The sequence below is a fragment of the Cyprinus carpio genome, chromosome B7 (genome assembly GCF_018340385.1).
Source record: "Cyprinus carpio isolate SPL01 chromosome B7, ASM1834038v1, whole genome shotgun sequence".
Taxonomy (NCBI): Eukaryota; Metazoa; Chordata; class Actinopteri; order Cypriniformes; family Cyprinidae; genus Cyprinus; species Cyprinus carpio.
In genome coordinates this window covers 19,653,216-19,679,525 of record NC_056603.1, presented here as the reverse complement: position 1 = coordinate 19,679,525, position 26,310 = coordinate 19,653,216, and the positions used below count along the sequence as shown (strand labels likewise).

Sequence of the window (26,310 nt, the reverse complement as noted above, 5' to 3'; positions counted from 1 at the left end):
CGCCTAGTTTTAAAATCTGTTCAGATTGTAAGTCATATACTTCAAAATATAGGTCTACACAAATCACAACACATAAATGGTTTTCTACATTAACATTTTTATTCGGAAAAAAAAAAATGTACACTGAAATAACAGATAAACATAACAGTAAAAAAACGGGTATTGGTCAACCGCAAAAGTTCACTTTGTCTTGCAGTATTGTGTGCTTACATTGGGACATTATAATAAACTTCAGCCAAGTGGTGATTTTATTCTCAGATTCACATAGAGCTCACTGTGAATCTAAGAATAAAATGAGGGGAAATGTTTTCAATATGAGCAAACATATGCCAAAATCCTCACAGAGGATGAAAGACGATATAACAAAATGCAAGCAAACAGAACTAGATTAATGTGTGTATAAGATCATTGTGGTGAACAAGCCCTGGGTTGGCATTACAAAACATGCCAACGAGCTGCAAAAGGTGTTGACTGGTAAGATTTTACAAGGTTAAACATGAAAAAGCCCATCTGGTTGCAATTGCTCTTCCTGAAAACACTCAATTTATTCACAGCCCTCTTGGTACAAATGGGGAGGACTGGTTCAGTTGCTATCATCATCATCGTCATCAACTATGCCATTTGGAACTGGACTAGCACACTCATTATCATATGACGGGGAATTCTGAAGCGCAGCTGACTTTTGTTTGAGTGGCGTGTGGGCTGAGGTGCTCTGATCAAAAGTGCCCTGATTCTCTTGACTGAGGTACTGTCCTGAAGAACTGGTTGATGGTTCATCTGCCTCTGCATCCTGTAAGGAATTCTGTGAGGATTCTGGAGGGGAAAAGTACCAAATAATGACACAAAAATTAGACTCAAGCAGCTTAATCTATATGCATAACAGTGGACCCTGATTTTTTGCAGGACTTTAAGCAAATGAGAGAACTTTCATTCTAATCGTAACACACCATACAAACACCCACATGATGGAGATGACATTAATGACTCCACACACCTAACTGTTTCTGCTTCGCAAGTCTCCTCTCCAGAGCCAGCCGTTTGTTGAGCTCTATGCGCCGCTGCTGTTCCTCCGTGAGAGAGGCTGGAGCAGGAGTAGAATGGACAAACGGGTCTTCAGGGAAACCTTCGTCTCCAACTGGATCAGACTCTTCCGGTACTCGAACCTCAGCCTCCTCTGAAGGGGAGTAGAAAGTCAATGAATTTATACCTGCTGCTTTCAATAGCAGTACAAGACAGCCAAAAGTTAAGGTATCGTTACCAACGTAGTCCTCGTGTGTTATTGGCATGTCCAATCGAATTCGTTTCAGACATGTCTAATGGAGAAACAAAGGATGCAGACAACCTCCATTAAGGATGTACGATAACACACATCGATGGCTTTTAAATGAGGTCCACACTTACTAGACTAAATATTGTATTCAAACAGGATTCATTCTTGCGTTGATTAAACAGAAGGCATTTATATGTGCTTTAAATCCCATGTACTGTTGTTAATGTTAAAGCACACATTTAACATTAAAAACATGGAAATCATAGTGTGGCATCGAGAAAAAAACAGGGAGACATGGTGCAACAGCCCAAGACAATTGTCTAGTGCATGTGTACATAGAGCAACATTTAAAATAGACTGGCTGGATAGGACCTGAGTTTGAGTACCACACATGGCCTTTTCCTTTCCTATTTTATCACCTCCTGTCACCACTTCTACTGTCTTATCATAATAAAGGCATAAATGCCAAAAATATAACTTTTGCCAAATATTAATTGCATTAAAAAAATAGCACAGAGAACAAATCCTGAGTGAGTGGCCCCTAGTTCAGCTTGAATTTGCCTCAAGATAAAGTGTTCTTTTTCATTAGTGCCAGACATCTTACCTGCACTTCTTTTTTACCGCCCAGACTCTCCACTTTATCAATGAACTCCTCAAACTGCATCTTAGGATATAGGCGATGGGCCCAGTTCTCCATTTTCTGCAAAAGGAGCTTCAGATTCTCTGCCTGAACCAGAAATAAATGAAGAGGGTGCTCAGATACAACTGTATTCACATATCACATTGACTCATTTATATACATTAATGTTAGAACAGCGGCACCTGAATTCAGGAGTATTTCAATATTTCACACACAAATGGTGAGGATGAAGTGAAAAATGAGCAATTACCTCGTGCCCTTTGCCTTTGAACTTAACATCTTCAAATAAAGTTCGCAAAGCTGGAAGACCCTTCTCAGAAATCAGCCTAAAAGAGAGAAGAGATGAAGGAGGTGAACTGTAAACACTGGAGAAACTCAACTCAAGTCATATTTATTTACAGCACATTTCATAATTAATATTGTTTTAACCCCTTAACTGTCACCGTCCCACCTGTGGGACGCTTGGCGCTCTTTTTTTTGTTGTCCTTTTTCTCTATAAAAATCTTTTGGTAATCATCATAAATTATATATAATTTGAAAGCGTAGAAGCCCAAGATTCATCCTGTGAAAACCATTTTGAAATCGGACATTGCGTTACCATGGAAATGGTACTTTAAAGTCTTATGGCGGTCTCCTCCCCCTTAGTGGGCAGTGTCAGGTGTCATATTACAAAATGCATTACGGTCTTTTAGAATCAAAACTTTTTATAATCTTGGCAACAAACATATCATTGGAAAGGTCTGAGTCTCAGGATTCCATATTTGGTGGTTATTTTGAGTATTGATGTAAAATTGACAGAGAAATCTAGGGAAAAATTCATTAAACAAAATTCAAAGGAGTTTTGATGGCTCCCGGTGGCTGTTTGTGGTATGACGCCCTAAATAAAATCTCACAGGAACCTCAATTTTTTTCATATCAACTTCAAATTTGGAACATAACTTATTTAGACACGAGGCTTTAATTTTATACCATTTTTAGAGTAAAACCTGTTATGTAAAATATTTATAATAAATAAAATAAAATAAAATTAATATAGCGCATTTAATTTATATTTACAGTACATTTAAACTTCTATAGTTTTTTTATTTTTTTTTTTTTTTTTTGTTAGAATTTTTATAAAATCTGCTAATTTCCTTCTTTAAAAACCAACCTTAGGTCTATATTCCAAAGTGTTCATAAAATACAACAATTTAAGTTTGGATAGTGCACTTTAATGCCTATTTTAAAAAATGGGGGGTGACAGTTAAGGGGTTAAAGCAGCTATAGAGAAAATCATGATGCTAATGTTTACAATATCTTAATTTCGTTAAATTAAGCATAGACTGTCTGCTAAAACAAACAAATTATTATAAGTAATTATCAATTAACTGGCATCTGGTTCAGTACCTATTTGCATCCAGTTTAGGCCGAGGCCTCTTCACTGTTCGTCTTTTTGCCTCTGGCACTTCTGCTAGTTTTGACACTTCTCCTTCCTGCTCACCTAAACAAAATAATTTGGGTTTCATCCTAACGTGAGATTAAACTCCACAGAAGACTCTGCTATGTACAGTATATACAGCAGGGATTATGCAGCATGGAAACAGCTCACATTACTATAGCATCAATCACCTTCCTAAAGATTTTGAGCACTTATAACATAGTAGCACCATTAATCCCGTTACACCTAAAGTTTTTGAAAAACAGACCCTCTCCATCGCCAAAAGGATCCTCCTCGATGTCTCCTCGACCAGGCGATGATGGAGGAGGGAGAGGAGGGAATCTCTCATCCTCTATCTGCTCATAATCTGGCATGTCAAACACGGCACTTTCTAACGGATCGAGCATGGTGCACGGGATCCTGTAGAAAGGTAGGAGCACATGATCAATTCCAGAACATAAATACTATTTCATTCTACTTTCAGTGGTGTTCAAGTAAATTATTGGCTGTTTTTTCTCTTTTGTATGTTTCTGAACAGGAAGACGCGGTAAAGAACCTACAGTTCAACAATAAATCTACAACATTATTAAAGTGACCAAATACACCAACAGCAGTTATCACCCTCTGACGTCTAGGCTTTCTGGGGGTCTGTGGTCAAATATTAATTTAATATACAATTTCGTATTATGATCTAATTTAAATATATATTTTTTAATGAACTTAAATGAATTACCTTTACAATTTCAAATAAATACTATGTTGTCAGTCAATTATTCAGCATTAGTGGTGTTTATGTACAGTTTTAAGAAACACCACAACATTGCGATTTCCATTATATTACAGCGAGTTGTTTACAAACATAAAGCCAAGCATAAACTGTCTCAGCATTTTTAGTATTACGTATTCACGTCTTTGTACTGTTTCAGACACGTCCAAGCTGTTTAGTTTATTAGACTTAAACTGTTCAAACGCTGAAGAATGAGTTCAGTGTTTATATATATATATATATATATATATATATATATATATATATATAATTTTTGCAGTATGTTTAAATAGACGGTCGAGTATGCGTGGCACGCTATATTCATCCAAACAATGTCATTGACTAATAATAAAGAAATAATAAAGTTTATGGGTTTTAAAAATAGCCTGTAAAGTACATAAACTGTACAAAACAATGGTACATATTTCCGGAACTAATCCTTATATTAGCACACCTAGCACACATACAGTCATAGAACTGAACAGATGAATGTAAACGTAACGTGAGACGGAGAGCTGTTTGGCGCCAGACAATGTCAATCCGCACCTCGCCCTCGGTTTCGCCCATGTCTGGATATCAAGCCCAACCGATGTCACTGTCATTTCAGTGATACACTGAATATCAGTGCGGTCCGCCGAACTTACTGAATAAAGGACGAGACTTCAACGCCGACCGCAGCACAAGATCATCAACACGGACCACAGCCAAAGTTTCCAATAGTTTCTGCCGGCGGCTAGGCTCTCGCTCAGCCAATCAAATCTCTGCTGCGGCGCACGTCAGTGGTTCTGCTGCGGCGCTGCTCTCGTGGCTGAGGAGAACTGCGACGTCTAGCGGCGCGGAGAACTGGAAATACAGACTTTCACAACAAAACAAAACGGGTAGTTTTGCTTAAATAAATTGGGTGAAATGTTTTTTTTTATTATAATATTTTTTGCTTTTTTTTAATTTTTTTGTCTATGGTGATACAAAATCCAGGAAATAATTAAGTGGATTATAATGATAAATTCTGCCTAAAAGAACAGTAGGCTACTAAGAAAAAGATGTCTTAATTTCTTTATTGTTTAATAGGACTTGAGACAATCATTTTATAAAGTAAAAAATCACGCCCCTGCTGCAGTGAGTGATACATACAGTGTATGTATGTATTGGTAAGTTGTAGTCCCACTGAATTTCAGTATTTTAAAAGGTTTCACAAACACATTTATTATGGTATTTTTTTATTGTCTGTTTGTTTGCCACATATACACAACGCTATTGTTAATAGTGTTACATAACTGCTTTCAAAAAGTTTCAGAAACTTCCATCTAACTTCTTCACCTCATAATCATCAAACACCCAAACCTCAATGTATCCTCTGAGTAATTTGTTGAGAGTTGTTTGGATGCCCTTACGAAAAATAAGTTTATTCAAGTGTGCTACTAGTATACTTCTTTTTAAACTAAAAATAGGAAAGTATGCTTTTAGTCTACTTTTTATGTACTTCTCAGAAATGGGCTTTATGTACTCCTCAGAAATATACTTAAAATGACATTTAAGTATACTTGACTTATACTTAAAAAAAGTCTAAATATACTTGAACTTTACTTAAGTATACTTAATAAAATAAACTTGAAGTATACTACTTTTTGGTAAGGGTGGTCCAACAATTCATGAACACAGATGTACATTTGTGGACCATTTTATTTGAATTTACATGTAAACAAGTCTCGGCATGTCATTGTTGTTAATAATAATCAATAAAAAAGAGAAGGTACAGACACATGCGATGTGAAAAAATATAGTTGTGTAAATGTGAAGCAGTCTGTTTTATATCCGTGTTCTAAGCAGAAACATGATAAAGACTGCACTGAGGAGAATGCAGAGAGTGCACACGGTGGGGACCACAATCTCTGTGACCATCTCCATGTGTCGGATCAGTGGATCTGGAGAAAAACAAGTCAGTCAGTCAGTGACAACTAATAAGACATACATTCAGTGAAAACATAAAGGTATTTGAAAATAGCTCCAGCACTGGACAGAAAACATATGAAACATGACATCCTGAGCCCTGTACCTAAACTTCATCATGCACAGGCCAAACCTTTGGCATATCTGCATGTTCCTTATTTTCCTCGGATTTTCTTCTAGCTGAAAGGGCAAACAAAAGAAAATTCCTGTTAGAAAGTTACCATATAATTTCCTGCTCTATATACTGTGCTTGTTTATAAATAGAAAATGTAATTTGTGACAGAATTTTCTTTTCTTTGCCCCAGCTAGATCATTGCCGGCTGTGCTGTCAGCAACAGTTACACTAACCTGCCGCAAGGAGCTGGTTGCTTGAGGTGCATGTTTCCAGTGCCTTTCTTTTCCAGCTTTCGATCTGTGGTAAACATTATCCAATTTAAATTCATAAGATGTAAACTCAGACATAAAATAAAGACATGATATATATTTATCACACAGATAGCACAAAAAATGCTAAGACTCTTTTACACTTTGACTCAAAAGATGAAATAAAAAATTAATTTAGCATACAATTTTAATGCTAAACTCATTGAAGTCATACCTCTCTCTGATTTGGGAAACCGTTCGAGCTGATGATGCGCTTGTAGTACTGAACTGATGCTTTTGGGTAGCGTGGTTTATTTTTGCTGCCAAAGTCCACGTAGTACAGGCCAAATCTTTCAGAGTAGCCCTCATCCCACTCAAACTTGTCAAGCAATGACCAAGCTGTGTAGCCTTTCACATTCACTCCATCTTTAACCGCTGAATGAAAAAAAAAAAAAAAAAAGGTTCCTCTGAGTGGTTGTATAGACCTTATTTGTTAACGTTTAAGGAGAATTATGATTTGCAGCTCTGTTAGAACTCTATGTTTGAAAGAAAGCATTTTAAATTTTTATAGACCTCAATCAGTCATGTACTCAGTCTGTAATCAAGTTTCTGTAAGTTTTGATTTGCGTGTTCTGAATGTTTTTGTGGCTCTCAACTTTTTTGACTGAAAGGTCTCCCATTTTCCAACTCAGTATTCATAGTCCTTCCATAACCATCACAATAGTTAAAAGATCTCCTCTGATATTTCTGCTGAAGGTATTACAATGTTGACTGTTTGACAATGTTTTCGAATCTTTTTATTAACAGAAATTGGGAGTGTTGAAATGAATTAAACACGATTCTAAAGTTTTTTCTATAAAAATAGTCTTTGATTGGGAAAAAAGAAATATGATTTCAGTTTGATCATTCCATCTTTTTTATATATATATATATATATATATAGGTTTGTTCTGGCCTACTTGTTGCAAACCACTGGTAAAAGCATTTAAAAATAGAAGGCATAGATTTCTATATTGATTCTGACCTTTGAGCATTTCATTGATGTAATCCCTCAAATACTGCATTCTCCAGTCATCACACAGTTCTGTGCATATCATCTTCTCTGATACACCATTTCCTGTCACGTATATAACGGGGTCTCCATACTGTGTCTAAGAATAGAGGGATTTGAGTCATAAAAGACCAATGTGCCATTTCTAGTCAGACTACTGGCCACAGGCCGGAAGTAGTTGTTGCATAGTTGTTTACAGAGATGTGTCAATGTACCTTTACAAAGCTAAGCAGACGGCGGAAGCCCCATGGCACAGAGTAGAGCCACTCTGATCCAGGATCAGGCCACTGTGGGTCTACCAGCTCAGCCAGGTCACGGTCAGTGAAGTAGCTGCTTCCACGGTTGGAAGGAAAGTTCTTTTGTGTGATGTAGCGCGTAGTGAAGTGACTGATACCCAGGAAGTCACAAGTGCCTCTGACATAACTTTTCTCTTGAGGGCTGAAAGTAGGAAGACGAGAGCTACTTAGGCCCTGCTGGGCACTCTTCCTACCTGCAGAAATGAAACACAGAGTAATATTTGTTAATTATCATCAGCCGCAACTAAATAAGCCTATCATTTATTTATGGTTTGCTTGCCTATGTAGTCTTTCATTATTTGAGGATAGTCTCCATGGAAGAGTGGTGTGGCAAACCAGCCCAAGTAGAACTGGACATATCTTTCAGCGGCTTCTATATCGCGCTGATTGGTGATGTCCACTGGTTCTCCCCAGTCAGCTGACAGGGAGATGCCCACCATACCTACAATGGCAGAAACACTTGTACCTGTTTGGACCTTTATGTCTTGACAGGGTAAAAGCTCATTTCAATATCTAAAATTTGTCTACCTTTTTGTTTGTTTCGCCACTTGGCATCGTATGTGTGCCAGACCTTAGCATGAGCCTGTCAGTGCAGCAGAGGATAAAAATGAGCTTCATTTCACTGCATTTGAATTTTTATCAGATAACACTGATTTAATAGTGGATACGTTTTTTTTCGGTAATAGTTTGCTATCCTTAAATGCATGCTTATTTGCATTTTTTATTTCGATTTAGCTTTTTTCTCTGCTGTTCATAATCAGAGCATTGCATTGCTAACTTAGCATATGAGTTATTTCTGTTGCTCATTTATTATAGTTATAAAACTATAGTGGACTGCAGTGGATTTTGATTACCATAATAATGTTGTGGGCAGCATTATAGGCACCAGTACCCCTCATCTTCAGACCAGGAGCATGTTCTCCAGTCTCATAACCCTCCACTGCAACTGACTGGAAATATGGAAAAGTGTAAAAGTGGACTTTGAAACAGAGAATATCAGACAATAACTACTTTTACAATTCTTACCCAAGGATTGTTGAAGGTGATCCAGTATTTGACGCGATTGCCAAATCTCTCAAAGCACAGATTGGCAAAATCGTTGAAGAAATTAACCATACTTGAATTTTGCCAACCTCCATATTTCTCCTCCAGAACCTGAAAAACCACAGATATGAGTTTAAAAGTTAAATCAAATTGATGTATACTCTCTTTAAAGATGTGTACTCTGACATACTTATCATACATGTTTTTTGAAAGAGAATTCAGAAAATTCCCTGCGTCTAAATATGCTTAATTCACAGCTATATAGAAGGTGAAAAACAGTATGCAAGATGATACAGTTCATACTACTTGAATTCATAAAACAGTAGGTGACAATACCCGAATGACCTACTACTTCTGACTAGATTCTGATATGCACATCCAGTGGACATTTTAATATCCCATGATGCCACGGGAGAGGAGCAAAGCAACTGATGCTGGTAAATCACGTGACAACATTGCAGATGTAGTATGTCCAAATTTTATTCACACTAGCAATATTCATACTAAATGTGACCCTGGACCACAAAACCAGTCTTAAGTGTCAATTTTTCGAAATTTAGGTTTATACATCTGAAATTATATAAGCTGAAAGCTGAATAAATAAGCTTTCGATTTTAAGACCAGACAATATTTGGCCGAGATACAACTATTTTGAAAATCTGGAATCTAAGGGTGCAAAAAAATAAAAATACTGAGAAAATTACCTTTAAAGTTGTCCAAATGAAGTTCTTAGCAATGCATATTACTAATCAAAAATTAAATTTTGATATATTTACGGTAGGAAAATGACAAAATATCTTCATGGAACATGATTTTTACTTAATATCCTAATGATTTTTGGCCTAAAAGAAAAATCTATAATTTTGACCCAGTGTTTTTTTGGCTATTGCTACAAATATACCCCAGCGACTTAAGACTGGTTTTGTGGTACAGGGTCACATATAGAACATACTTTTTAATGGTCATTAAATCAGTTTCACACCAAATGTAGAAGCTACAAGACAGTACAGTATGTGATTTCAGACGCAGACATTGTCTGCCTGTGTGGGGATTTTGTTTTACCTGAGGTAAGTCCCAGTGGTACAGTGTCACAATCGGCGTGATTCTGTTCTCCAGAAGCATATTAATTAAGTTATTATAGTGCTCTATCCCTTTGTCATTGATGTAGTCATCTAAAAAACAATCAGAAAAACTTTTGTTATTGACTCTTGCAAAAAAGTTCAAGATTCTTTTTTTTTTTTTTTTCTTTTTTTTTTTTGGCCATAATAATTGAATTACTCTTAATTCCACTGGGCAGAATCCTTGGCCAGGAAATGGAAAAGAGATAGTGGTTCAGCTTCATGTCTTTCATCAGTGCGATATCATCCTAAAAAATACATTAAAAATATTATCTTAGAACCAGAGCATCGACATACATCATTGTGTATTTCTGATCAGGAAATCATTGCACCTTTATTTTGTAATAGCCTTCACAGGAAGAGTCACCAGTGTCATTTAGGTGAATTTTCCCTCTTTTGTGAGAAAACACATCCCAGATGCTCTTTCCTTTTCCGTCTTTATCCCATGCTCCTTCTGTTTGATATGCTGAGCTGCCAGCGCCCCAGGAGAATCCTGAAAATGTATGTATATACACTCTGCTATTTATCTAAAAAAAAGTATATATCTTTCTTGTATACAGTATGTGTTTGTATATGCATTCATTATACAGAACCCTGAAAATGAATAATTTATATAAAATAATATCAGATGTTACTGACATTGTTCAAAATATCTTATACTGTGTTCAGCAGAAGTTCATACAGGTTTGGAACTATTTGAGGGTGAGTTATCCTTTTAAGTAAGACAGGATTTTTTTTTACTGTGGTATTTATTTGCTTTAATTACCATTCATTGTAACTGTGCTGTGACCATATTGCATATTTTGCATGATATATCACTTGATATATATTACCGGACCTATTGTACTTTATATTTTAATACTTGTTCTTAAAGAACACACTTATATTTGCTGTTGTATGTAAGTGTTATTTGCTGTTATGAGTAAGGCTTTACCTGAAGGAAATGTGCCATATTGAAATGATCCCCTTTCGTTCTTGGTCCAGTCAAAGTCTTCACTGGCAAAAATGCACAGGGCCAACAAAAGAAATTGGCATATCCTCAGCACACTGTGTTGTAGCATCCTCTTATTCTCAAATGGGTTTGTATTTCACCAGTAGCACCTGCACAGATTAAAACAGATTCATTTTACTTCCAGGCACACCTTAGAAAATGTTTCATCCTTTCAGTTTTTTAAAAATTCCTCAGTTCTTACATAGGTATATATAGAGACATTTCAAGTCAGTTAAAAACATACTCAGAGTGGCCAGCTTCCAAAGCATTCGAAGCTGAGGCATATCAGTGATGCATCCCAAACTAAAAAGCTGTCACAATCCATGTGCAATCAGCCGAAAATGCCCCCCAAAATTTCCAATCCCAGATCAGATCAGATGAATTATCTTTCATTTCAGCCAGCTATAAGACAAACGGACACAAAAGGCTATCAGTGACAAAAAGTAAGTCAGTTTGCCAAGTGCTGCCAAAATGAAAGACATTTCAAAAGTATTTATCCAGAAGAGAGGAGATGCAAGTTTCTTTCTGAAAGGAGAGAGGGTGAGATGATGATTAAAATGCTTCCTTCTGTTCTCAGGAACCAGCAGCTTTGTGCTGTCTCATGTCTCTCTCCCTGCTCTCACCCTCTCTTTCAAACTCTCCCTCAATCTAGATTTGCACTCAAGCACATATAGACATATACCTGCTCCAGGCCTCACATTTGTCTCGACTGGAATCCACTCCAAAGTGCCAGAAGGTTTCCCAAGCTTCTGAACTTCATTCACCTTCACAAAACTGCCCAATGCCTGTGGGCACACGAGCATAAAACAGTAGCGAAGCATCTAGTAGAGCCGAGCTCCATTCAGGAGCCACACACAGGCTCAAATACCCACTATTCAAATTCAATGGGCTGAAAGGGGGAAAAGTGCTGCTCCTAACATGTTTTATAGAATTGAACATTTGACTCTGTAAGCAAAGTTGATGCTGGTGTGGGTGATACATTTGCATTTTGGCCCACCAAGGGGGAAATACAAGTTTATGCCATAAAAAAGGTGAAAATGTTTAGATTTCAACCAGCATTTCTGAACCAATTCTGCATTGTTTTTAATAAAGGATGGGTGTTATATTAAATAAGTGAGCAAAAACAAAAAAAAAAAAAAAAAAAGAAAGAAAGAAAAGAAAATAATAATTGGTAGTTTAGCTGTTAGAGGTAAGTTTACATTTACATTTATAATGTTATTTTATAAAGTGCAGAATATTACTTCTAGAATCCAATTCCGATTGAACTAGGATAATAAATATAGATGAACAGAATAGAAAATCATGACTGGATTGATCTCTGCTATACGTATGTGTGTCTGTCATTGCTGCCCCAGTTCAAACGTGAATACAGTTACAACATGCTTTGAAAAGAATGTTGAATTGTTTCAGAAAGTGTTGACACTGCACTCTTCATGTTCGTGTGTTTAGATGTGTATGAAGGAGAATTTGTTCAATGTATGTTGGTTTAACATGTACATGTGTTCTCTTGCATGTTCTATGGATGTGTGTGTGTGTGTGTTTAAGCCTTTGTATGTGTGCATTTGTGTTTCTGTATGCACATATAGCTAAAGGCTTTTACAAAACATAGCATACTGTATGTGTTTAGCATATCAATACACAGACAGACTACAGAGAGAGCAGCAGAAAGAGTATGAGCATTCTAGCACTCCCTGTTTCTATGTACCTGCTGTATTTAAGGACCGTCTTAGTGGCCACCACGAGCTGACATGAACATCTTTACTAAGGTCCCCGGACTAGCCAAACAAACCAGGTATGTTTGCGGTGCATTTGGACACCAAATGTTTGAGTTTTAATCTGCACCTCCCAAGAGGACTGTATTAATCATTGCATAAAAAGACATATAATCGACCAACACCCGTGACTTGTTTGTGGAAATATATAGTTCTGATCTCAACCATACCATTAAGACAGCCCTGAAATAACATACTGCTGTGCTTTAATGGGCAAACTGATTTGTTCCACACATACATTTACCTTGTTATGGAACAAATAAAACTGAACTTGTATCATAAACATTTGGAAAGAATATAATCCAATTTAAAAACAAATCAAAGAGCTGGCTTCTTTCATATTTTCTAGACATTGTTTGATTGTTGATGTTTGAAAATGTGCTAAGAGTGTTTGACTTTTTTCCCTAGCAAGCTGGGGTCTGTGCTCCAACGTGCCTTCTACGGGTCCAGTGGGAGGGTAAGAGTTTATTCTGATGGCAATAGTTTATAGTTAATGCATGCATAGTGAATGAATAATTCATCAGTAAGGAATTTTCTGTCAGCTGTTTGCTACTCTTTTTATTTTTATGTTTTAATGTTTTTAAAACAACATGAAAATTAGCTGAAAAAGTTGCTAGTTTTTAGTTCAGTGTATCTTTATTCTCCCAAATACCTTTAATCCTTTTGTGCTTATTAAATATTTAAATGAATATACATGTTTAAGTGTTGTTGTTTTTTTAACATTAGTTTGTGTGTTTTCCAGGTGACCCTTTTCGAGCAGAGGAACTTTGCAGGTCGCCGACTGGACCTGACCTCTGACTGTCAGAAATTGAGCGAAAAAAACTTTCCCGACAGATGCAACTCTGTCCAGGTGGAGAGTGGAGCGTGAGTACATGGCAGTTTTGTATCACAAGACCTTATTTTAACATTTATTAATGTAAAATGAATGATTAGTCCACGTTTTTATTCAATAAACTTTTTTATAGCTACATTAAATCAGTTTTGCATTTCCTTTCCATGTACATTTTGCCAGTTTAAGCCCATTCAGATATGTTTTGCATTTTTACTGTGACGTGTGTTCTTATGTAGATGGGTGGCATATGAACATGAGAACTTCCGTGGACGTCAGTACCTCTGGGACATGTTTGACAGGGGGGAGTACAACTGCAGTGATAGGTGGTGTGCTCAGGGTGACCACATCTCCTCTGTTCGTGCTGTGAAACAAGTGAGACATTCAATAATGATAAAAATATTAAAAACAATACAATTAGTATGAGTCTTTGCAATTTCCACTGAAACATGTAATGGTATGATCCAGAATCATAAATGTAAAAATTGTTTGTTTGCCTGTGTTTCATGGTCTAGGACAACAACCCTCCCCGTGCACAGCTGTTTGAGAGGGCAGCTTTTTCGGGAAAGAAGACAGAGCTCCATGATGACATCCCCAACCTGATGAGCCGTTACAGCCTTAACAGAGTGTCCTCCGTAAGAGTAATGGGCGGAACGTGAGTACAAATTCATTTATTTAAAAATACAGAGCTATGTATTCTGTTCTGTGTATATATTCAGTGTTGTGTGCACATTTCCCATCTCTCTCTCCTGACCACAGCTGGGTGGCGTACCAGGAGCCTAACTACAGGGGAGCACATTACATCCTGGAGAAGAAGGACTACAACAACTTCTCTGACTGGGGTGCTCAAAACAGCACCATTGGCTCAATTCGCCGTGTCCGCTTCAGCTAAACAAAACCCCCTGACAAACACCCGCATCTGTCAGCTCTTCATACAAACAATATGCCAGCCCCACAGAAGACCTATTTTAGTAATAAACTGATGCAAAAGACAAATATTGTTGTTTGTGCTTAAGTTATCATACAGGAATTACATAATTCATCAGGTATCATAAAGATGAAAAGTTCTTCAACTGGAGGAGCTTTTCAGATGCACGAATGAGCATTCTGTTGCCCTCTGGTGGTAAAACAACGTCAGCCTGTCCTGTCTACTCTTACCTGGCATGTCAGAGCAACCAAGATCTTAAGATAGTCTTGTTGCACAGCTCCAGGATTGTTCCCAGGATGCTACAGCACTGTTTTGTCCTGCCCTGACAGGATTGTGGGATGCTTATAGGAACTGTGAGCTCACGGCTTTTCCCTCTCTTCTATGATCCGAATCCTTTAAAGAGCAGCTGTGGAGTTCATCTGTGTATATTTGAGCATACGTTGAGGAATTCACACGGGCTTTAGCTCGGTGTTGGACTGACAGACAACACGATTTCATGCTCTCTAAAGGCCGGGGAGGTATTTCTGTGGGTCGGGGGAGTAGCAGTTGTTGTGCCCCTGTTGTGCCGATGACATTGTGCTACATCTCTCTCACGGTCACCACAGCAGCCTGGAGGTACCCACCAGTGTAGACACAGAGGAGGGGCAGAAAGACCGCAAACTGCTTTAGGATGATGTCTCGCAGAGAAGGAAATACAGGGAATGAGAGAGAGAGAGCAGAGTGAAATGAGATTTATGTGATTATAAACAAATGTTTGACACAACCATTATGTTAACCACTGGCACTTTATTTATTCTATAAAACTAGTGTTACAGCTAGTATTGTGCCCATTAGTGCTGATTGCACTGTTACCCACTGCTGTTGCTGCAGTTACTGTCACTCTTTTACTATAATAGCACATGAAAATGGTTCCCTAGAACTTGGAGTTTAAAAAATAAAATAAAATAAATCCAGTTATGTACAGTGAGACAGGAGTCTAGTGAACATACTTTTGTGAACAGTAAAAACAACCTGATATTCCACAGATTCTGCTGATTTGATACAGTGCTGAGACATACAAATATGCCCTACATTTCAAAAGTTTGGTTTCACAAAATAATTATATTTTAAATAAATGCTTTTCTTTTGAACTTTCTGTACGTCAAAGAATCCTGAAAAAAACCATCACTTAATAAATTACAATTTGAAATATGTTAAAACAAGACAAAAAACAACTTGATATTTGACAGAGATTCTGCTGATGCTGAGACATACAAATATGCCCTACCTTTCAAAACTATGGTGTCACAAAATATTTCTATTTCAGATATTTTTTTTTTCTTTTGAACCTTCTATTCGTCAAAGAATCCTGAAAAAATGCATCATTGAATAAATTACAATTTAAAATATGTTAAACAAGACAGTTACGTATTGTATTTCTGATCAAATAAATGCAGTCTTGGTGAGAATAGGAGAATTTAAACCTTAAAAATCTTCAAACAGTAATGTATGTGTAAGCAATAGAAAATGATTGGCAAATACAGCTGTTTTGCTCTTACATTTAAGGCCCATGATTTAAACAGAACAAATAAGAATGCATACACAGTGTGTTTTTTTTTTTTTTCGGGAGTTCAGGGCAGGAAGTCCATCACAAAACTTGTTCCCTCTGTACCACACATGCACACAAACAAACAGAGTCTGTCCTTGAAGGTGGCATGGCCTGTTGAATGGGAAGGATCCTATGTTTCTTTCCAGTAAGCCAGTTGGTCACAGCTGAAATGGTAAACTAATTGACCACCCATACACAGCATTCCTCTTGCTTGAGTTCAATCCTGCAAACACACAAAAACATATGCATCCACACATGGCAACTTGTAAGTCATGTTTTAACAATCAGAATTTGAATCCCTCTTTCTCTGAGCATGTTTATATGGTATGAATGTTTACACTTACAAACATACCACACACTGGTTGTACTGTAAAAGCGGTTTGCCCTCTTTTCCTATTCTCTGTGATTGTCTTTACTGTAATCCATAAGCTAAACTTCACAGTCCTCATGTTACATAATTACAGTACTACGTGACAGAGGGCCAAACAAGCACACACCTCACAGTACAGCACACCTTAATGGCAGTTATTAACTTAGTCTGGTTTGGTTTCGTTCACACAGTATCAAAGAGTCTTTAAATCCTTAGGTACTTCATTATGAAACAGCTTCTATCCAAGTGTGACCCTCGATCTTCAGCTGTGTGACAGTAAAAACTGACATTCACTTCCACTCTCTCAAGCGAGACAATAACAGACATGAACATCAAATTGTTTTTGTCAATCCATTCTGGGTAACTCCACCTACTTGATTTAGGCCCAAGAGGAAAAGTACATTGACACCAAAGAGATTTAGTTTGATCATTAAATTTACAACAAAGTGAGGAAATATCAAATATCAAAATATGAATGCATTTGAAAAAATATTCAGATTTTGCCTGTTTTCCCCCAATCTTCTATAGCAGATATATTTTTGAACATTTTGAGTTATGCACAACTAAACTGAATGTTGTAGGTATCCTGACATATGTCATACTATATATCCTCTGTGTTTTGACTCATTTGCAGCATAGATATCACTCCATCAGTGCACAATGTTCTTGTGCTCTCAGCCATTTTGCTTGGTCTATGTTACAGAAAGATGATCTCACCAGAAAATACCCTGCAAGGCTTAAACGCAAACTCTTTCATGTCTGACAAGCTATTTCAGTATGATTATCAGCAAAATCTTGATGCTACATGCCACTTTGCAGCGTGGCGTCTTGTTTCAACATGTTTTTGGTCCTTCAGTCAACAAAGAAGGGAAATGCCTGGGGAGACTGCATGCTCAATGCTAATGGCATATCTATGTTTGAAGGAATTTCTCCATTATCTGATAACAATATCTGATAGGTGGCGCCAAGAAAGGTTTTACTGGGGCATTTCTGCTATAATGCCAGTAACATTTCTTTAATCGCTTTGATGTGAAATCAGTGGACATTTGAAACATTCTACTTTTGTGCTCATCATCATGGGGCTGTACTGAACTGCTGGCATAATTACAAAAAACTAGTTTTACTCAGCAGTTCTAATTATCTTCATGCTCTTAAAAAAATCTAATGGTTTATTGAAAATTCAAAGGCAGAAGAAGCTTGAAAAGCATAACAGTTTCCAGATACTTGTTACTTTTCTGCATGTAAATACTGCCATAAGATCTTAACATCAATGTTGTGTTCTTTGCATCAAGGCTCTTGTTTGAATTTTCAGTATAGAGACTCATGAACTCATGTCTAGGTGGACACGGGGACGGCCAGAGGCTTTGACCACAGTCAATAACAAAGAGCTCTGAAATCTTTTGTCTTCTGTCCCAGGCCCTGGAATGAACTCAAATCTTGGACAGGCCTCCACTGTGGCCACCTGTGAACCACAATTATCACCAATGCTCGCACACATGCACACCGGACCAATTAAGCATCCCGTGCACTCACCTCCATTCAGCCAGCACTAACAACTTTGCAGTGATGCCAGGACTGACTCCCTCACTTCCCTCTCACTCATCAGCAATGACTCTTTGAGCAATGTGTGTGTGAGTATGAGCTGAGAGGTATTTAAAGGGTTGCCAAGTAATTACCTAAACAACACAATTCCTGCCATAGATACAAAAAAAAAAAAAAAAATTGAAATTGAAGTTGACAGACCTTTGAAATCGTGCTAAGATTTATCAGATGGTTTTCAGGAATACTTGATTCCCCCCAACCCGACCCACTGAAATGTCAAATTCAGTGAACAGGGCCCAGAATTCCTAGCAATGCTCCTGACCCTATCTATACTATAAATGGCATACATGCATGAATATGCTGTTTGAAACGCGCCAAAGTTTTCCATTTTTTCATTTTGTTTCATAAAATACTTTACATTCATAACACTGCTTTTTATTGTGTTATCCTTCCATTAATTTGCCAAAAACTAAGTATGGCTGCAAAGCGATTTCTAATGCTGTTGCTGGAGAAGAGACTGTAAATTCAACATATTTCTATCGTCTGACTGACTTAACCCATCTCTGTATATTTCCACTCTTTTGCAAAGTTCGTGAAAAAAAAAACTGGTTGATTTATCTTTTCTTTAGCTGAAAGCTGTTGAAAAGGGAAAACGAAGCACCACTGTATCAGTCCGCAAGGGTAAGTAACCCCGGCACTACTTTCATATGTCATGTATCACACGTAGATTCGCTTGGATTCTCTTGATTGATTCAAACAAACAAAATTTGCGCCAGCTTGCGTCTCTTTTACGGACTGTATTGAAAATGATGATCACAGAGGACTTCAGTAAGTACTGAAATATAGTTGCCGTGCTCATATTGTCACTAGCCCGATTGCTTTGCACTTTGTCCTGGACTATATTTTTCTTGGAGGAAGATTTACGGTGTAATAAACAGGTAAATATTTTCAAAGTCAAGTAAATATTTTATTTCCATACGTATTATCACCCTTTCGAAACACTCATATTCATATACAGATATAATAAGCAATATAACCTTTAATTTGCTCGAAAAAATGTTTCAAAACGAGTGAGACATCACATCAAAGACTGTGAGTGGGATTTGCAGCCTGTCAGTGTAGCGTCTGAGCTTTAACCCCACCTCTGCATACAAGGCCACTGTCTGTTTCCAATTAAGAGTGGAGGCTGAAAAACAGCCTTTTAAAAGGGCCCGAGCATGTTTGGATGTTTACATTTCAGTCCTTCCCTTCAGCGTGGAGGCTGCTTGGAGGCTGGGCTGAAGAAAAAGCCCAAAAAACAGCAAGGAGTTTTTAAAGCCTCAGTACTCAGTTACCAGAGTCCTTCGCCCACCCACTGAGCCCCTGATCCTATCAAACACAAACACAGGCCAAAGTGGTTTGCTCAATAACACAGGCATGCCACAGCTCTCTTGTCTGGCTGCAGAGATATGCACTACCAGTTCATTTCAAAACCCTCCATCCTTATTTCACGCTCAGGATTTTGTGTGTGTGTGTGTAATTGTGAAAGTTGTTTTGGCATTAGTTTTAGATGCAACACATTTAGTGCTCCACATTCGTCCAATGCACAGTCAATTAGAATATAATAAATACACCCCAAAATAATTAGCAGTTTATGATCTTAGATTTCAAACATATTTAATTAATGCATTAATTCTGTGAAATTAATTAGACATTTTTGCATTATAAGTTATGAATGCAATGTAAAAATGAACAGTTTCAACAGCAAAGCCTCATTCTCCTATATAGCAATAATGTATAGCCTTCTCGAAAAAGTGCTTTGGGCAGTTTTGGGAATAATGTGTTGCCTTAGTTCTGGAAAGAGAGCTCTGGACAGTCTCTGGCCCATTCCAAAAGCGCTTATACTGACCCCATTATGGGCGTATAAATGTGGATGCTTAAATTAGAGCTGGTCTGCATTCACATGTCATTGCCAATCGCAGCTATGGACTGTGAGAGGGACCATGAAGCTGTAATCTAGAGTTTGTGTGCATGTGTGTGTGTGTGTGTGTGTGTGTTTGTGGTGTGTGCCAGTCATGGACCTAGGGAATAAAACTGAGCACAGTTCACCTCAGGCACTTGGAGTGATTTTGCATAGGCCTATTTAATTTTGCATGAGCATATGTATGTTTTTATTTTCTCTAACGATGCACTCATGTTTTAACAATCAGAATGAAGATAATAAAGATAGAGATGATAAAACTGGCCAGTCTGTCTGGACCAAGATTTCTTTTAGATAGCTTATATTTGGATTTCATATAAAAAACGGTCCTGAACCTACCGATAAAGCTTTATCTGTCATGCTCCTCCCTGGGCCACCTGATGTATGTCTTGTCTTATCTCACATGGATGATAATTATATGATAGGCTACTGCTCTATGTCACGGATACAGGCAAAGGAAAAACATTCAACAAGCTTGAAAGGAAAAAAAGTTCATAGAGAAGGATTTGATTAGTCATGTGAGATGTAGCAAAATGGAAACACTGTGTTTGAGTTTGTGTTTGTATTGATCATAAAAGATAACAGAGAATCCACCAATATTAATAAACATAACAATTATTTTCTTATTCATTCATTCATTCTTTCTTAAATAAATAAATAAAAGTAATTCTGGGCAGTCTGTTCTCTGTTTTGTTTGGTTGATTAATGAGGCTCTCTTGTGCATGTTCTTCTTTCATATGAAGATGGATAAACTGTAACAAATTAATAGTGAAAGTGCAGTTGTTGTGTTTATCAGTTACTTCTGCTTGATTTGACCCTTAACAAGTACTGCACTGATATATTCATTGGCATATCATTGCTTTGACTTAAATAAAAATGGTTCATTTAGATGTTATAACATGAAGTACATTTCTAAGTTAAATGTTCAACTTGTTGATCCTGAAACAGACACAAACAAATCTGTCTTCTGTATTTCACACGTTTCTGCCTCAAATCTTCTCTGCTTAAAGCCAGGCAGGGACAGGAAATTGAGAGCCGATCTGGTAGTGGTCTGGCCTCCCAACCCTGAACTGCAGACCCACTCGCTTTGAAGTTGGGAGAAGAATCACATGCAATTACTTGCGATATAAACCACGTTTTTGAAAAACACATCCTCTTCCTCTCTCCTTTTCTCACTGAGGGCTTACATTTTTTCTCAAGGATTATGAACTAGTGGGAGAGTTGTTGACTTGCCAAATGCTGGGAATTCAATATACAGTAATCAGGGAGAGATTTAGAAAGAGCTGAATGAATTACACCATAAAAACATCCCACCCATTCCCTCCAGAAACATGCAGGAATACACACAAATTGCATGAATTCATTACCCACAGTACCTATTCCTTACATTTAGTAACACTGTCTTTACTTTTAGCCTACTTTTACGGAGATACATGTTCCGAAATCTTCAGTCACAAAGAAACTGTTACTCAAAAAATTCGGTACTACTTTGTACCCAATGCCCTGGTCTCTCAAGAGCTTAAAGCTGTGTATAGAAAGAGTCTGGTAAGTTAAAGAGTGGAGAACTTCCTCAGGAGAGAATGAATGCCAAGTTTTGCCTACATGACCAAACTACAAATGAGAAAAAAGGAAGAATATAGAAATGTATGTATTTTTTTTTTTTTTTTTGTCTCTATTCCTGTTCAGGACCTTTTTAAAGCATGTTATGGACTCTTTACATAATGTTGTTATATATGTGTGATATTTTAGGATAAATAACCTAAACATGATTGTGATGTGTTAAATTTAGTTCTCAGTGAACACTTAGGAGGACCATGTTTATTTAATGCTAACAATCACTCCTTTGGCAAGTGTTAATATAATGTTTATATAACATTTTAAAATAGTACTTTTTACTGTAAAGCATACATTTAATGAGAACACTTGGAAACAATTGGTTTATAAAGATGTTTGGGTAGTTTTACTGGAAAACGACAAAAAATAAAAAGACTGTTGTTCTGTGAAGCATTCAGGATGTTGTGTGCTGTGATACAGTACACAAAATGAGAGCCACACAGGATCAGTTTACTCACAGATCAATGTTCAGTCCAAAGACACTACAGCGGTTTTAGGGGACCTAAAATAGTACCTCAATGCCTCAGAATGCAGCCTTGAAAGTAATTTATGAGTAATTTAGCTAACATAATGAAGTTGACAGTGATAATGCAATAACATTTAAGTCACAAGAGGAACAGAATAGAAATTTACAAAAAGAAAGCAGTTAGGGGGAAAAAAAGTTATATTCTTTTTTTTCTTTTTTTGTAGAGGAGTTCAGTTCCTCTGTTTTTCCTGCTCCTTTGACAGTTTAAATCAGAGCCAAACACACGCATAAAAACATACACACATTCTTGTAAACTTATACTCAACATTGCTTTCAAAGCAGAGGGTTCTTCCTGAAAGGAGTAGCTTTTTTCCTTAAGTCTGTATGTACTCTGTCTCTCTTGCTTATCTTTGAGGAAAAGTTCCTCTGACCCCCAGACTCACATGTTTCTCAGTCAGCCCCGTGTTTCCTCACCTTATAGTGTTGTGGATCTTGCTTATTTAAGGATGAAATGCACGCGAGTTCAGCCAATCTATTGTTACTGTTTTGACAGAGTTTATATTAAGAGAGTTTACAGGCAGAGAAAATAGAGGAGCAAAACAAACCATCAGTATAACTGAATAACAGTATGTTTTGAGTAAAATTGGCCTGAATGACTTTGTGTTTTGAGTGAAAAAGTAAAAATCATCTCACATACAATAAATTAAAGAAAAGTACTAACCATAATCACAAGGGTGGTCATTTCAACATGGGAAGTCAGGGAGCACCAAGGAGCATAAACTCCCTTAGCAGTGCATGAGCGGTGATGAAAAGCACCAGCAGAGAGGCCCTGTGCGTGTCTGGTCAGTTGACAGTGAGACAAAGTATGTGTAGCTGTTCAGCCCGGGAGAACAAGTGTGTTTGTGTATGGAACTGAAGCCCTTATCTCCAGCCTGTACTGACGCCATAGTCTTCCTGTCTCAAATCTCCTCCATTGATTTACTCTCTCCTCTCCGCCTCTCCACCCCTCGCTCTCTCTGTTTCTCGATCTCTTACTTAATTCAGCTCACCCCGAGGAGCCCTGCTGGCCCCTGGAACGGTCTTCTCCCTTTTCCGTCCTCTCTCTCTCTCTCTCTGCGTCTCTCTCTCCTGGAGATTAGATGTAGTCTTTGTACCCACTGACGTAAACACTGGTTGGCACAGATGCACGCAAAGTCTATTACTGTTGACGGGACACGCCTGTCTCTGGTTATGCAGGTTTACTGATGAACGCAAACACTTGTAATCTTTACATCTCTCTGTCTGTGTTTGTACATCTCTGTCTCTGTTTTCCTTTCTTTTTCCCCCCAAAGCATACTTGAATCTCAGCAGAGGTCCACAGTTGTATGCATTTTTACCTGTGTTATTGTAATCATTTAGTCTTGTGTGCCACTGTGAAGATAATAGTTCTGAAATGACGAGGCATAAGATAACTTCATTTGCATCGACTGTGCTGCACAAATGCAAAGTCAATTGCACGCTAAGTGAAGTAAACTCTTTGTTTACTCGCACAAGTAAGAGTAAGAGCTCTATCTCTCTCTCTCTATCGTCTAGAAGTTTATGGCCTGCTTCGTCGGCGCCAGGCGCTCTGAGACTAGACTAGACTACAATCAGCTCAGCAACAGAGTGGTCTGATCTCGCTGAGTTTCTCTCCCTTTCCTCTGTTTTTAGCCCACTTCCTTCCTCGGGTTCTCAGATATTCTCTTTTCGCTCGTAGAGCCAACAACAGGCATGCTTAAAAAGCACACAAAAGGAATGGAAGGAGTCAGCTTTGCACAGTAATGCAGAGACTGTTGTATATTCAAGGAGGAAACAATCTGAAATACGTACTTCTCAGATATGCTGTTTAGCTGCAAGAATAAATCATATAATGTGGGTTGTTCTTTTGGTGTTATTTTAATGAATCTAGGTAAATAATGCAAATCTTTGTGATGTTGTTTGCTTAAAACAGTTTTTTCAATGTAGGTCATAGAGCTAGTGTTGATTTGAACCATCTTGAAGGACAGAATATGCTGGTCTAGAGAGTGCAAGGTTTTTTTTTTATTATATATAATAAAATATGCATTATATTTTAAGTTTCATTAAAATAATATGAAATAAAAACATAAATGAAAACCAGCAGTGATGAGTTTTCTTTCTGACTTCTTTATTTTATAATAACAGTTGTGGTCTAGTTTTTCAGTTATTGTTTCTGCAGGTTACATCATTATGCCAGTCTGTGATGGCCAGTGACTGTCTTTAGGAGTGAGTCATTTGAATCATTATTATTATTATTATTCACTAAACTGATTCATTCAAAAACTCTGACTCATTCAGGAGCAAAGCAAGTGAGCCATTTGAATCATTTTATCAACTGACTGACTGTACAAAATCATTCAGGAATGACATAAGCCATACCCAGTGTCTGATGTACTCAATAATAACTGATTGTTTATTAAATAAAAGCATATATATTTTATATATAAAAGTAATGTGGCAAAATAGTGCTACATTAAATAAATTCACAGAAAGAGAAATTTGTTGTTGATTACCAACCTTTTGCTCATGAGGTATCGCTATATTTCACTGTATATATTGCTGAAAAATAAATCCTGGATAAACTCTTAAAACTCAATCAATCATGTACTGTAGTCAACACTGCAGTGGATCAAAAAAGTTAATCAGAGTTGTCCTAAGACAGGAACGCATTTTGGTTTTAGGTTTTGGGACAACTTTGATGAAAGGTTTTGATCCACTTCAAATGTTGACTGGTGTAGAAAGAACATATTGTTAATTATTGTGGCAATGTAAATACACTGAATCAAAGATATGGCTATAGCATGGTGAAACATTAACAATTTAAAATGAAGTTCAATAGGTAAATACATTAGTTAACATGAACTAATGATGGAAAAACATTTATTAATCTTAGTTTATTAACTGTGTCCCTCTATTTAAAGTCCAGGTAACCAGAACTTAGAAGATCCAAAAAGATCATCGTAAAACTAATTGAATGAATCCATATGAATCGCGTGGTTAAATCCATGTCTTGTGAAGAGATATGATGGCTGTATATGATGAACAGATTTAATTTATATCATATCTAATTTTTTAGGTGAACTGTCCCTTTAAAAATATTTATGGACCTAAGCTAATAATGAAAAACTGTAATCTGTATTGTCAACAAAGATGAATAACTACTGTAATAAATGCATTTGCCATTGTTAATGTTAATTAATTGTTAATATTGTCACGTACAGAAAATATTTTTACAGTAAATATTTCCTAAGAGTAGAATACTGAAGAGATCTTCACATTCTGCTTTTGTTATGGATATTCAGGCTTGTTTTTCATATGCACATACTCCTGCCACGTAGAAGCATCACATTTACACAGCAGACATTCATTTAAGTCTCTGGCTGTCTCCTTGTCTTCACCATAAATGAGGTTTTCCTTGCCGAAACTCTTGTTTTGACTGCCAGAACCTTCCACAGGAGACAGATTACACTGCTAATGTCTGTCTGTGGCTACGACTTCCTGCTACCATAGGCTACACCAGCAGTCAGAAATCAGATCTTTACCACACAGCTTCTTTACATTGTCGCATTGTGCATTCAATTGATTTTGAGATATTTTCATCAACTCATCCAGTCTTCAGCCTATATTAGTTGCACTTGTGTCATCTAAATGTATTTTGACTTTATTTTTGTCTCTAGAGCATTTTGGCAGTATTCATGGAACTAGGGCCATCCAGAATGGAGTATGGACCTGAGGAAAGGCCTTAAGGGATGTGAGTGCTCTCTTTTTCTGTCTCCCACTGTCTCGCCTCTCTCCCTAAGGTCCATTAGGAATAAGGGGCTTGTTGACATGCTATTCTTGTTGGGTCTTGCTAGACCCCATAAACAAGACCACGTCTGTCCGGACTGGATGGACTGGGGTTATTTTGAGGGGTGGTTTGGTGCTGGTCTCCCTGTCTCTGCTCCAGACTTCTGCTGATAGACTATCTAAGAGACTTAATGGGAGTAGCTGCAATTATTAGCCTGACGCCAGGCTACAACAGTTATCACCCCTATGATAAGTGAAGGGAGAAAGCCCAAGGATTCTGGCTCTTGATGATGACAGTTTGCAACAAGGGTTTTCAACATTCTAAACAACAGTATATATTATATTGTATATTATGTATATCTATCGATCTATCTATCTATCTAGCTATATATATATATATATATACACACACACACACACACACACGTACTACGTTTTTTGTTTTATACACACATTATACATATGTAATCATGTAATATGCACAACAATTAAAATAGTGTGGTGGTAATACTATAC

At 37.3% G+C, this 26,310-nt stretch overlaps 3 protein-coding genes across 8 annotated transcripts; 1 reads left to right on the top strand and 2 right to left on the bottom strand.

The window, feature by feature from the left end:
- Window positions 1-80: 80 nt before the first annotated feature.
- On the bottom strand, window positions 81-4,891 carry LOC109063148 (TIMELESS-interacting protein-like). Of its 3 annotated transcripts, XM_042727767.1 has the most exons (8): window positions 4,640-4,797; window positions 3,596-3,747; window positions 3,297-3,390; window positions 2,161-2,236; window positions 1,875-1,997; window positions 1,259-1,313; window positions 995-1,174; window positions 81-813 (listed from the first exon to the last, which is right to left on the bottom strand). In XM_042727767.1, exons 1-8 carry the CDS (start codon window positions 4,693-4,695, stop codon window positions 584-586), a joined length of 966 nt encoding a protein of 321 aa, XP_042583701.1. In that variant the 5' UTR covers window positions 4,696-4,797; the 3' UTR covers window positions 81-583. The 3 variants fall into 3 exon arrangements, with proteins under 3 accessions (XP_042583701.1, XP_042583700.1, XP_042583699.1); XM_042727766.1 differs by having other exon boundaries at window positions 995-1,313; window positions 4,738-4,891; XM_042727765.1 differs by having other exon boundaries at window positions 995-1,313; window positions 4,640-4,826.
- Window positions 4,892-5,684: 793 nt separating this feature from the next.
- On the bottom strand, window positions 5,685-11,771 carry lctla (lactase-like a). Of its 4 annotated transcripts, XM_042727762.1 has the most exons (15): window positions 11,148-11,555; window positions 10,847-11,013; window positions 10,245-10,405; window positions 10,073-10,160; window positions 9,857-9,966; window positions 8,777-8,905; window positions 8,605-8,700; window positions 8,279-8,333; window positions 8,031-8,192; window positions 7,670-7,944; window positions 7,428-7,554; window positions 6,639-6,838; window positions 6,389-6,452; window positions 6,147-6,220; window positions 5,685-6,015 (listed from the first exon to the last, which is right to left on the bottom strand). In XM_042727762.1, the coding sequence occupies exons 2-14, from the start codon at window positions 10,971-10,973 to the stop codon at window positions 6,147-6,149; spliced, it is 1,668 nt and encodes a 555-aa protein (XP_042583696.1). In that variant the 5' UTR covers window positions 10,974-11,013; window positions 11,148-11,555; the 3' UTR covers window positions 5,685-6,015. The 4 variants fall into 4 exon arrangements, with proteins under 4 accessions (XP_042583696.1, XP_042583693.1, XP_042583694.1 ...); XM_042727759.1 differs by lacking the exons at window positions 6,147-6,220; window positions 11,148-11,555 and adding an exon at window positions 11,586-11,771; XM_042727760.1 differs by lacking the exons at window positions 6,147-6,220; window positions 11,148-11,555 and adding an exon at window positions 11,602-11,771.
- Window positions 11,772-12,568: 797 nt separating this feature from the next.
- Window positions 12,569-14,500, top strand: crybgx (crystallin beta gamma X). The gene is made up of 6 exons (XM_019108097.2): window positions 12,569-12,695; window positions 13,084-13,132; window positions 13,418-13,539; window positions 13,744-13,879; window positions 14,020-14,159; window positions 14,264-14,500. Exons 1-6 carry the CDS (start codon window positions 12,652-12,654, stop codon window positions 14,394-14,396), a joined length of 624 nt encoding a protein of 207 aa, XP_018963642.1. The 5' UTR covers window positions 12,569-12,651; the 3' UTR covers window positions 14,397-14,500.
- Window positions 14,501-26,310: the final 11,810 nt, after the last annotated feature.

Coding starts and splice junctions, on each gene's coding strand:
- crybgx (XM_019108097.2), top strand. CDS start 12,652: ATGAACATCTTTACTAAGGTCCCCGGACTAGCCAAACAAACCAG. Junction 13,880..14,019: donor CTGTTCGTGCTGTGAAACAA/GTGAGACATTCA, acceptor TTCATGGTCTAG/GACAACAACCCTCCCCGTGC. Junction 14,160..14,263: donor GTAAGAGTAATGGGCGGAAC/GTGAGTACAAAT, acceptor TCCTGACCACAG/CTGGGTGGCGTACCAGGAGC.
- LOC109063148 (XM_042727765.1), bottom strand. CDS start 4,695: ATGACAGTGACATCGGTTGGGCTTGATATCCAGACATGGGCGAAACCG. Junction 1,998..2,160: donor TCAAAGGCAAAGGGCACGAG/GTAATTGCTCAT, acceptor TTTCTGGTTCAG/GCAGAGAATCTGAAGCTCCT. Junction 1,314..1,874: donor GCGGTAAAAAAGAAGTGCAG/GTAAGATGTCTG, acceptor TTTCTCCATTAG/ACATGTCTGAAACGAATTCG.
- lctla (XM_042727759.1), bottom strand. CDS start 10,973: ATGCTACAACACAGTGTGCTGAGGATATGCCAATTTCTTTTGTTGGCC. Junction 10,161..10,244: donor AAGGCTATTACAAAATAAAG/GTGCAATGATTT, acceptor TGTATTTTTTAG/GATGATATCGCACTGATGAA. Junction 8,906..9,856: donor ACCACTGGGACTTACCTCAG/GTAAAACAAAAT, acceptor GTGGTTTTTCAG/GTTCTGGAGGAGAAATATGG.